We start from the raw sequence: 12,152 nt of genomic DNA, 5'->3' as shown, positions 1-12,152 counted from the left end.
AGGCTTTCCTGGGCCAGTCTTTTATCTCCACAGTAGTTCTTTCTGGCAGTTCAGCAAGTAGCTAAAGGCGACTGGTCACGTTTTTTAGTATGCCTCCTGCTCAGTGAGCAGTTGCCTTCAGCTTCTTAAGAAAACGTGGGCAAACAAACAAGAAACCTAAAGAGGGGAGTGGCAGTTGAAAAAGAGAATCGCTCAAAAATAGATCCCTAGCTAGAAGTTCAGAGCTATCGGCGTATGCTCCAGAAGCTGGCCTTCCTGCCTTTACTGTGGCGTCTTGAAGTGGCATGTGCAGCAGCCAACTTCTTGACTGGAAAAGGAGGTTCCTTGAACTTGCTTGCGCTCATGCTGTCCTGCTTTTTGCACATGTGCAGTTCAAAGGTGCAAGGAGCAATGCATGGAGAAGCACCCCGCTGTGCAGCTTACTCAGATGTATACCTGTTGTTGAGAAAGGGCTGCAGACAGCTGCTTCCCACAGCAATGGCTCCACTAGCAGAAGCCTTCAGTCGAGGAAAGATCAGAATCCTGCCTGCCTGCCCTTATCACAGGGGTGGGCAACTTGTGACCCTCCAGATGTTTTGGCCTACAGTTCCCATCAGCCCTAGTCAGCATAGCCAATGGTGATGGATGACTGCAGTTGTAGCCCAAAACATCTAGAGAGCCACAAGCCGTCGTGTGTCCCCCCCCCCCCCCCCGCGAAGCAGAAAGTCCTGGAGCCATTCCCTGTCAATGTGTCATCTGAAGAAGAGAAAAGCAGCTGCTGCTTCCTGTTTCAAAATCATGCCTCCCTCTGTTTTCTAATGCTGCCCTGCCAGGAAGGGGCTGTAGTTCAAGGAGGGGCTGGAGCTCAGTGTTAGAACACATATTTTGCAGGCAGAAGGTCCCAGGTTCGATCCTTGGCGTCTCCAGGTAGGACCGGTAAAACTCCTGTGTGAAACCCTAAGAGTGCTGCTGCCAGTTAGTGTTGACGTTACTGGGCTGGATGGACCCATGCTTTGACTCTGTACAAGGCAGCTTGTTATGTGGGGCCTCCCAACAGTGGTGAGTTTAGAGGCCAGCTGCCATGTGGACATTTCCAGGCGGTGGCACTAAAGATGGTCTGCTGTGTGCCCATTTGGAGATATACTTTTCCGCTCTTGTGCGGAGGAGGGACACAGCGATATAAAATGTCTGGGCATGGCTGTACATTGAAATGTAATTAGGTGTTTACTCTGGCTCTTTAGGTGCAAGGACTTCTTGAGCAGGCACGTACACCTCATGTGCTATCGGATCTGTGTGCGAGCTCTTACAGCGATCATCACCTACCACCACCGGTATGGAGGAGACTGGCTGAGAGCCCGTGATATATTTGCCCAGGGAAGGGGAAAGTTGCCTCTGAGCCTGGGTGTATGTTGCAATCTTGTGGGAGCACAGGAGGTTTGCAGAATAATGTGGTATTAAACGCAGATTTCAGCTTCTTGCGAGTCTTGGCTTTCTTCTCTGGTTTTTTTTTAAAAAAGAGGAAGTTTCTACATCTTGCCCACACACTTGAAAGTGTGTGGGCAATCTCAGATGTCTGAAAAATGTTCCTGGTGATGCAAGGGTGGGACGTGCGTGCCATGCATAGCTCCTTGCTCTTTCCCATGTTTAGCAAAGGCAGAAATAAGAGGAAAATGCTAACTAAACTAAGCTTGAATTTCAGGGTGTTTGTTGTTGTTTTTAAGTTCAGAGTACACGCAAGCAGTACCATCATTTGTGGGGCAGAGCACTGAAGTTCACTGCCCTAAAGGCTGTGTGTTGGGGGAGGAGTGGTGTTGGCAAGTGAGGCTAAGCCAGATGTTCTTCTTGGGCAGAGCAAGTTGTACTTCCGCTGTTTAGAACTAATCTCTTCTTTCCCAACTTCAGGGAAAACCGACCCCGGAGTGGAGGAATCTGTGTGGCTAACCACACGTCCCCGATCGATGTCATCATTCTGGCCAGCGATGGCTACTATGCTATGGTGAGGACGGTGAATCCTGCCACATCTGTGTGTGCATGTTGCCTGTGTGTGTTGATGATCGCTGTGCCTGGGTGAAAATTCTCGCCGCGCATTCTTCCTTAAAAAAATCCACAATGCATGCTGTTGTCTACTTCTGTCAAATAGCATTGGTGGTATCGGGTTGTTGTTTCTTAAACTGTAATCATGCACCTCACGGCCTCCATGGGCAGGGAGCAAATGCTGTGCATGCCACTGGGGTATCACCTGTTCATTTGGGTGGCGGACATAAGATGGAGGCAATTGGGCACCCTTGCTGCCATTCCCACCCCACTGAAGCTTGATAGGGTGGAGCAGCAGCACTGCAGTCCCCTTTCTGCCCCTGGCAAGGGACACATGCTTGGGGTAGTTTGCTATGGTCATTTGTATGTGCTTCTGGTGCTTATCCCTTGACACCACGGCCAAAGGAGAATTGCCTTCCTTGACCGCCCTGCCTGAGATCCCTGCACCTTTGGATTAAGATAGGGCAAATCCCTCCTCCTTTCTATGGTGTCATGGGATAGATGCCCTCATGACTTCCTTACACTCCCTAGCGAGTGGAGTTCCTGCAGGCCGGAGAGTTGAAATGCAGCCAAAGGCATCGCCCGCTGCAAGTTGAGCTGCTTGATGTTTGAGCATGGGGGCTGCAAAGCCACAACTTTCCCAGAGGTAAACCTTTGACCCCTTCACCCTCTCTCTTGCTCAGGTGGGCCAGATCCAGGGAGGCCTCATGGGGGTGATCCAGAGGGCCATGGTGAAGGCTTGCCCCCACGTCTGGTTTGAACGCTCTGAGGTTAAGGATCGCCATCTAGTGGCTAGGAGGTAGGTTCACAGCCCATGCTATGCTCTATAGTTAGAGGAAAGTGTTTGCAGAGGCTTGCACTATGTGTGTGTCAGGGAATGCGTAGGGGAGATGCAGCCCTGGCTGGTGGCGAGCTTCTAAACGAAACTGCCTGGCTGGTTTTCAGTTCAGAGCCACGTGGCTTAGGTGTTGGCTAAGGCTGCTGGATTTTGCCTCGGGAGCAGCCAGACGTGTGCCTATCACTGACGTGCTCATTCTCTTCTCTTTCTCAGGCTGTCAGAGCATGCTCAAGATAAAAATAAACTGCCTATCCTTATTTTCCCCGAAGGTAAGCAAGAATGAAGGAAGCAAAGTAAGTCCCATGGTTCTGTAGGAGTAAGCCCACAGTTCCATGGTGTCCAAGTCTCTGGATGGAAATGGAAGGAGAGGTGTGCAACCCATAGAGCTCGGAAAATATAGACTAAAATGAACAAGGTGCTGGAGCATCTCTCCTCTGACAGCTGGGATTATTTAGCTTGGAAATAAAGAGGCTAAGGGGAGACCTGATAGAGAGTTGCATGGTGTGGAGAAAGAGGATAGGGAGACACTTTCCTCCCTCTCTCAAAATATTAGAACCCAATGGTATCATCCCATGAAACTGATGGGTGGGAGATTCAGGACAGTTTAAAGGAAGGACTTCTTCACACAGTGCAGAGTTAAACTATGGAATTCACTACTACAAAATGTAGTGATGGCCACCAATTTGGATGGCTTTGAAAGGGGATTAGATAAATTCCTGGAAATTTTGGGCTGTGGGTCATCAGAACATAAGAAGAGCCCTGCTGGATCAGGCTAAGGTCCATCTAGTCCAGCATTCTGTTCACACAGCTGTTGACCAGGAACCCACAAGCAGGACATGAATGCAGCAGCACCCTCACACCCATGTTCCCCAGTGACTGATGTACATAGGCTAATTGCCTTTGCTACTGGAGGCAGCACATAGCCATCAGGACTAGAAGTCATTGATAGCCTTCTGTTTTAGCCCAGTTGTGCTAGTCAGGCCACATTGGGAGTTAAGTTTCTTTGATTTAAGCGCCCCCTGCTCTTTCAAACACAATGTCCTGCTGTAATTCCTGCTACTTCCCACCAATAGCAAAAGCTGCTCCCCCAGAAGAAACTGCCTTTTGTTTTGACAGGCACTTGCATCAACAACACTTCTGTGATGATGTTCAAGAAAGGGAGTTTTGAGATCGGTGCCACAGTTTATCCTGTTGCCATCAAGGTGAGAGCTGTTGCCATTTAGCAAAGCACACTCAAATTTGCTGGGTAGGCCTCGGGGACTGGAGAAAATGCCCATGTTGTCCTTGGTATTTCATGGTGAGAAGTCTTGGTATTTCATGGCGAGTGGTCCTGGAAGCCAGCACGACTCCTGCAATCCTACACCTGCCCCGTCCCTATCTTCTGGCCCATGTGACTGTATCCAGACTATTTCTTGTACCCATCTCGTGTTGGTGGCTGTACAGATCCTAGAGGCCACAGGGGTCAAATGCAGAATGACCCCGGTGGCTTTATGCACAGTGAAAAATGTGTAGGAATGTTGATGGACTTGATGTGCTTTGGGGGTGGAATTTGAAGTTGGGGGGGTGGCTGGAATGCTTTAAAAGCCTGGGTCATGGGCCAGTGTGGTTGCCGGATTCCATACTGGTCAGTCCTCCATGTCTTTGAACGATGGCACAGATGGGGCAGTTTCAGCTGCAGTGGAGTCATCAGACAAGTCATTGCCTCAGCCTAAGTGACCTGCCTCATAGGGTTGTCGTGTGGATGAAAGGGATAACCTTGTGTAAGTTCCCCTGAGCTCGTTGAGGGCAGAACTGGATACATATGTGATAGTTAGAATACACTGTTTTGAAATGCGTCCTTTAATGCAGTGAAAGATGCGTTGTCTGGGCCCATTTTGAATCTTGGCCACAGCGAATGGGAGGTGTGGAAAGCCTCGTGGTGCTGACCCCTCTCACCATCTTGACCTCCCCTCCCTTGCCTCTCTCTCTTGTCCCTCAGTATGACCCCCAATTTGGAGACGCCTTTTTTAACAGCAGCAAATACGGCATGGTGGCCTATCTGCTCAGGATGATGACCAGCTGGGCAATTGTCTGCAGTGTCTGGTACCTGCCTCCAATGACCAGAGAGGTGAGTGAGCTGGGCCTGGAGCAGGCCGATGCCGGACGAGCGGACGAGGTCCCCGCCAGGCCCTTTCCGCCAGCAGTGACACTCTCTGTCCTCCCTTTCAGCCTGAGGAAGATGCCGTGCAGTTTGCCAATCGGGTGAAGTCTGCCATTGCTAGACAGGGGGGGCTTGTGGATCTCCTATGGTAAGTCCTGAAGCTGAGCCTTTTTTATTTATTTTTTTTGCTGCTGATTAGTGGGGGGAAAGTTGGCAGCTGGCTGAAGAGTGTGGTGGTAAATGAACTTGCCGGAGTTGGTTGAACCTGCCTGCGTTATTAGTCCATCTAGCCTGCCGTACTCAGTGGCCCCTCCCCATACCTTGGCTGGGGCGGGGGGGGGGGGGAATCGATTGGGATTCTTTAGCCTGTCTATAGCTATGACTTGCTCAGCTTCAAATGACATGTTCCATGACTTTTTCCATTGCATTTTAAAAAACCCTTGAGCTGCAGAAGAAGGGCTCCTCGGGTGTGGGTGTGTTTTAAAGCAGCTTGGGGAGGGTGATTTTGAGCTGAAAAAACCATTGGGGAGCAAAGTCCTTTGCAGTTTCCCCCTGCCTTCTCCTCTCCTGCTCAGCAGCTCCTTAACAGGGCCTGGAGGGGCAGGAGGAACCACAGGGCTCCAGCTGCAATGTCGTTTGAACCTCAGGAAGGAACGAGGGCTGCCTGTCGCAGGCGGCAACCTCTCCCAAGCCTGTGGTGCCTTAGCCATGGCAGAGCCGGCGGCTCTCGGTGCTAGCTAGAACTCCGCTCTCATATGAGTGAGAACAGCAGCTCTGTGGGAAATTTCTCCGCTTTGTCGTTTGTACCTTTTGAAGCTTGAAAATGGGCAGGGTCCGCCATAGCACTTTCCCTACACAGAAAGCACTTTGGGTGGGTGAAAACCTGGGACCTGGTGCTGGTTTTAACCAGAAAAGCCCTCAACAGCTTTGGACCAAGTTATCTTCCTCCTTATAAACCTGCCCAAGAACTGAGATCTTCCAGCTGTCCAGGTATTTGTGAGGTAACAATGCGCAAGAGGGCCTTTTCTGTGCTTCCCTCCTCCTGCCTCTTCTAGAACTCTCCCTTCCCTGGGAGCTCCTTCACAGCTTGTGTTGATCTGAAGCTTTCCTTTTTAATCAGTGTTTTGAGCCCTCCTCGACATCGTGGCTGCTGTGAGTTCCGTTTGCTGTTGCTCGTTTATATTGTTTCACTCTCTTTTTTTTTAGTACTCACTGGGGATGCTTAATTAGTGAAAGAAATAAACAAAACCTGCACAGCTCTTGCACACACTGACTTCCCTGCCCCAGTTCCACATCCATATATGCTCTGTGTGGTTGCAACTTCCTAGTTCATATACACAACAAAAAATCCCATGCGTGTGATCATTGCAGGTGCCCTCCCTCCACTGCACTGGTGTTCCCGAATAACTTCTAGTTCTACAAACTAGAATTCGGGGAAGGGGCTTTCGCTCAGTGCTGGAACGCATCTGCTTTGCATGCAGGAGACCCCGTGTGCAGCCCTTGGCATGTGAACAGAGGGCTAGAAGGTCCCTGCCTGAGACCCCAGGGAGCAGTGGCTGCCAGTCAGTGTAGATGAGCCTTCTGTAAGCAGGTGCCTTCTGGAAGTTTTGGGCTACAACTCCCATCACTCAGCCAGCTGACTGGGTTGATGGAATTTGTAGTCCAAGACATCCAGAGGGTTGCTGAAGATTGCTGTAAACAATGCTGTCCTAGGGGACGAATCGTCCTAGTATAATGTTGCTGCAGTATATAATATGAGTAAAACCCACAGACTCAGCTTTGCAGTCCCTCTGGTAGAAATGCAAACAAAGGAGTAGGAAGGATGAATTGCCTCCTTGTTACTGTCTGCAGATGAGAAAATGACGCCACAGATCTATGATACTAATTTGCTAACCTGCCACAGTAAAATGTGCAAACATTAGTCAGACTCTTGCCAAAATATAGTCAGTGATCACAGACTGGAGGTGGCAGATGGAAAGCGGCATGTTCATTCTGAACCCAAGAACCAAAGCCCTTTCCCCCCCCCACCTTGTGGAAGGACCATAAGTCAGCGTTGGAGTGCATCCTTTTCATACAGGCGCAGTCCTCGACATCACCAGGTAGAGCTGGGAGAGAGCTCTGGAGAGCAGCTACCAGTCAGTGAAGGCAATACTGAGGTCAATGGACTAATGGTCTGACTCTGCAAGGCAGCTCCCTATTTTCCAAAATTCCTCAGAGTCTGCAGTTGGGAAAAACCTCCAACCCACCTCCAGTGTGTAGGGTTAATGCCTGCTGCAGTGTGGAAGCAGGCCCTGAGCTCCACAAACCCCTGCCCCCCCCCCCCCCACACACGCTCAGAACACTTAGAAACTTCAGCAAGATCAGTGTGTTCCTTTCCTACAGCAGAGGGGTCTGATCAATACAGTTCTTGGGTCTCTGTGCAGTGGGAAATCCTCACAAGCCCAATGCTTGTGCCACACGGAAAACCCACGTGTCAGGGTTATGCATAAATAAACTAAGTGTGGGTAGAGTTTGCAAAGTGCAGTATTTATTCACGCCTCATTATTCCCTGCTTGCCAGAGCTGAGTCATTTCACTTCCGGCTGCTATCTTCCTCTCTCCCTTTCTCCAGGGACGGAGGCCTCAAGAGGGAAAAAGTGAAGGACACCTTCAAAGAGGAGCAGCAGAAGCTCTACAGCAAAACAATTATGGGCAACCACGAAGACCGAAGCCGCTCCTGAGCTCCCCGCGCCAGGGACCGCTGCAGAACTGGCTGCTTCAGAAGTCTTTCCGTCTCTGGCTCCACCTGGAGCAGCAGCTTCTCTTCAGCCTCTGGACGTTCAGCAGCCCCTTCAGTGGTGCTGCCTGGGGGCTAACGAGAAGGAGGCCTTGTCTGGATCGTTGTGGCTCGGCCCATTGCCCTGACAGCAGCAGCTGAGGACTCTTGCCACAGTTGGGGTGGTAGTATGGGCTTCCCCTGGTTGTGTGTCCGTGTGAGTGTGCTGGAGAATGCCAGTGTGTGTATGCGTGTGCATGCGCGCCTGCGTAGGATGCTCCGACGTGGCTTTGAGCTCAGCTGGGCCACTCCAGCCTCTCCTGCCAGTGACAGAGGCCTCCGGCAGCTTCACTCCCCCTCCCCTCCATGTGTTGCCATCTCAAAGGAAAGGCACGGACCTTCCTTCCCTCTCTCCTTCCTCCCCCTTCCCTTAAAAAAAAACAAAACAACCTGACTGCAGCTGCATGGGTTCACTTTGCATTTTATAATTAAATGATCTAGATGGAGGCCTCGGGTGGAGTATTCCCTCGCTGCCTTTGAAACGAAACTGCGCAGCTCAAAAGCGGTGTGCAATTTTGGCTCTGAGAATTGGGAAGGGGCCTCGCTGAAAAGAGGTACCAGGATAAGGGAGGGGTGTGAGCTCTTTCCCTCCTCTGTCGAATTTTTCTCTGGGTCGGGAGGGTGGAATCTGGTTTGGCACAAATGGTTGCGTACAGAGGTGGCCGGCCGTGACGTTGGGTGCAGAGGTGGTGGATCTGCCCCTTCTGGGGGTGGGGGGCAGGTTTGACACACGTGAACCTCTGGCTTGGGAATTCCACTTTGCCTCTTATAGGGCCATAAATAACCATGGCCTGAATTCTACGCACACATATCTAGCTTCCAGACTGATCCCTGCTATTTTTGGCTTGAAAGAGGTTTTTAGCATCTGCTGATGGCAGGCAGAAGCCCCAGTTGCTGAACTCCCTGGCTCTGAATCAGAGGAGCACGGAAAGTGTGACACGTCACACGATCTTGCTTTTTTAAAAACCTTGCTCTTATAAGCAGTGTTCCCTCTTGCGTCAGACGTTGCCTGCTACCCCATTGCTCTTTCAGAGAGCTTCTAAGGCACTGCAGGGGCACAGTCTGCTAAAAGCAAAGTCATGCGCCCTAGCCCTTTCCTCCGAGCCCATATATGTGCTGCATCTCCTTGGGCCGCATTTCAAAGTGGCTTGCTGCTTGCAGCATGCTGGACTTCCACCCCCTTCCTGCCATATTGCCCATGCAGTATTTCATAATTACCTTCTCCTGCATATACAGGAAGGCTGGTCAGAGACCAGAAGGGTGATGTGCTTCAGTTTTTTTTCACTTGCATCTTTGGCCGCTGCTTGTTTACATTTCTAGCTCATCTCCACTCCTGGACTCTGGGATCAATAGAATGAAAATATCAAAAACCTCTGAAGTTGAGAAAGGACAAAATTATCCAATCCTCCCCCCCCCCCCCCAATTAGCACTGGTGCTGAGACTTCCTGGATGCTCTACCTTTGAACTGTGGCCTTTCCCCAACCATTGAGATAAGGGTAGGCAGCTTGTGGTCCTACACTCCCATCATGCCTCACCATTGGCTATGCTGGCTAGGGCGGATGGAAGTTATAGGGTATAACATCTGGACTGCCACATGTTCTCTGCATGAAGAACGTGAGTTGCCTTACGCCAACTCAAACCATCGGTCCATCTATGTCTGTCTGGTCTATGTTGATTGGCTGTGCCTCGCCAGAGTTTCAGACAGGAGGCTTTCACAGTCCTGCCTGGAGATTCCAGGGATTTAACCTTGGACTTCCCACATGCAAAGCAGGTGACCTACCACTGAGCTGCAGCCTGTCCAATTGCACACACCTGTCCAGCTCATGCCAGAAACAAGCCCACCCTTGGAAGAAGCGATCCGTTTTGTGCTGAACAGCAGGGCTCCTATGTCACTACACCCAGGTTTGCCACTGTATTACTGTGTGAAAGGACCCACTGTCTCTAGGAGCACGGAGCCTCATCTCTACACCTAGCTGCCCTCGGCAAACACCTTTGCAGCATTCTGTGTGCAACCTTGGATGGCTTCCCTGCTAGCTGGCAAAACTGCAGCAGCACAAAACATCAACGCAGCATTTGCAAGGACCCAAATTCTGTACTGAATTTCAGAGTTCAAACTACCATAGCAATATTAACAATATTAACTACCATATTTCTTCAATTCTAAGATGCACTTCCCCCCCATATAAACATCTTTAAAAATGGGGTGCATCTTAGAATCACAGGCGTGTCTTAGGTTTTTTTTTTTTCTGTTGGTGGTACTGAAATTAGTGTGCGTCTTACAATCGATGGCGTCTTACATGGCAGTAGCAATACAGAAAGCCCACACCTGATGTATTGCAAGCACAAAGTGTCCATACAGTTCTTTTCTAAGTGGGCTGGAGTCTTGGCCCTTAAAAAAAAACCATCTGTTTCTGAGGTGGCTGCTGGAGTCTTTGATTACAGTCGAGTGAATTTGGGGCTCAGAGCCTGCCTAGCTTTATTGTTGACTTGTAGTTCGAAGATCTTGTGCTGAATGTTTGCTGGCAATTCCATTGCCTCCCTGCTCAGGGAATGGGTTTATGTACCTATCCAAGTGCACAGCAGCCAAACACTCCCAGGTGCCAAGTGACTCCCTAGGTTTTAGGGGTTCAGAAAGGGATAGTTTTGCCTTACCTCACTCCATGGCCGGTTCGGTGTGTGCCAAGCTTCCTACTCTGTTCTAGCAGATTCTCTTGGCTTCCAGCGAGCCAGTACATACTCTGGTTTCAATTCACTTCTTTTGCATAACTGGATGATGCTCCAGCTTGTGAAGGGTGCAAGGCTTCTCCAGGCCCCCTAGACTGGCAGAAGCCCCAGCAATACCACTGTTCACATTTTGCACGAGTACCCAAGAAGGTCCGAAGCAGGTTGAGAGAATTCTCCATTTCAGCATGCCTTACCTCTTCCGAGGAGGATGCTTTACAAAGCTTGCCTGACCTTCCCAAATCCTGGAGCCAGTGCTGTAGCCACACCAATTCCCCCATTTTGCAAGGCGACCATCCATGACAATGAACAGGACTCTGTTTCCTTCTTGAAGGACTTGAATGCGAGGCCCTGTTTCTCCAGCTGCCCTGGTTCAGGGACTTGAGAACGGCTACTGTGGGGCCTTACGGAAATGCTTCCCCTGAAGAGTGAGGTGGGAGATGTCGCCCGGGCCTTTGCCAAGCTCCGGCTTCCCAGTGCTTGCCACTTCCTGGATGGGGGAAGAGAACGTGCAAGAAACCTCCCAGGGAGTGACCCGTTCTCTTGCACATGTTCAACCCTGGACTTTGCCCAGGTTTGATCAGGAGGATCTTGCTCCTGCAACGGGCAGCTGAGCGGGCGCTCTGCTCATGGTCGCCTTGGCACTTAAGGTTGGCTCACAAAGGTAAACACCCCACGGCTTGGGGGGCGGGTGAGTGGGTGGGTGGAGGCGCTTGCTCAACTTTCCGCTGACTTTTGGGATCAAGAGGCCAAGGGTCTAGGGGTGGGCCTCTTCCACTGGGCCCTTTGGGAGGGCGAAGAGTGCCAGGGCTGCACTCAGGATTATTTGCAAATGCAAGGAGCCCTTCCTAAATCAGGCCAAAGGCCAGTCTAGCCCTCCATTTTGCACCCGTCGGCTGCCAGTTCTTAAGCGGCGGGGGGGGGGGGGAAGAGTGCCTTCCGTCTCCAGCATTAGGTACTCTGAGATCTACAACCTCTGCACTTAGGTTTCGCTTAGTAACCCTTCGTAATCCCTCTTGGTAGACCCACCCATAAATGCAGCGAACTTTTCTTTCAAGCTGTCTCTACTAGCACCCATTGCCACAGCTAGAGCCTGCAAATTAATCGTAGCAAGTGCCTTGTTCTTCTGTTTATCCTGAACTTGCCACAGAGCAACATGGCTGATCCTGAATTCTTAGCATTAAGCAGGAAGAGAGAGCTCTTGAAATGTGTTGGGACTGCCGTTCTCATTGCGCCTAGCCTGGTTGTGGATGATAGGAGTTGTAGTCCAACTGATTGGAGGGGGCACGTTAGTCCAAGAAGTATTCTGAAGCCTTGGTGCTTTTGATTGCTCTTTTGTGCGCCTTTTCCAGCTCCACAAGTTCTTTCGGGAAATGGGGTGAGCAGAACGACTGCAGTACTCGAAATATAATGGCAGTATGAATGCACGCTGCACCTTGGGGGCAGTTCGGCACAGTGTCAAAAGTGCCTTCCACAGTGCCCTAAGAGCTGCAAAAGAGATCACAGAATAGAGTTGGAAGGCGCCTATAAGACCATTGAGTCCAACCCCTTGTTCAATGCAGGAATCCACCTTAAAGCATCCCTGACAGATGGCTGTCCAGCTGCCTCTTGAATTCTTGTACTGTG

The 12,152-nt window shown here is 50.6% G+C and overlaps 2 protein-coding genes across 7 annotated transcripts in view; one reads left to right on the top strand and one right to left on the bottom strand.

Annotated features, from left to right (window-relative positions):
* Positions 1-8,252, top strand: part of GPAT4 (glycerol-3-phosphate acyltransferase 4) — a 28,838-nt gene extending 20,586 nt beyond the window's left edge. For all 3 annotated transcript variants that reach the window (XM_063139520.1, XM_063139521.1, XM_063139519.1), the window contains exons 6-13: positions 1,221-1,310; positions 1,882-1,975; positions 2,697-2,812; positions 3,065-3,120; positions 3,968-4,053; positions 4,830-4,958; positions 5,060-5,139; positions 7,602-8,252. In XM_063139520.1, the coding sequence (XP_062995590.1) occupies positions 1,221-1,310; positions 1,882-1,975; positions 2,697-2,812; positions 3,065-3,120; positions 3,968-4,053; positions 4,830-4,958; positions 5,060-5,139; positions 7,602-7,710 (760 nt within the window). In that variant the 3' untranslated portion in view covers positions 7,711-8,252. The remainder of the gene's footprint in view (positions 1-1,220; positions 1,311-1,881; positions 1,976-2,696; positions 2,813-3,064; positions 3,121-3,967; positions 4,054-4,829; positions 4,959-5,059; positions 5,140-7,601) is intronic.
* Positions 1-12,152, bottom strand: part of LOC134407234 (secreted frizzled-related protein 1) — a 520,297-nt gene that overhangs the window by 254,155 nt on the left and 253,990 nt on the right. The gene's annotated exons all lie outside the window — the stretch shown is intronic.

The sequence above is a fragment of the Elgaria multicarinata genome, chromosome 12 (assembly GCF_023053635.1).
Source record: "Elgaria multicarinata webbii isolate HBS135686 ecotype San Diego chromosome 12, rElgMul1.1.pri, whole genome shotgun sequence".
Lineage (NCBI taxonomy): Eukaryota > Metazoa > Chordata > Lepidosauria > Squamata > Anguidae > Elgaria > Elgaria multicarinata.
This window is presented reverse-complemented; position numbering and strand designations above follow the sequence as displayed.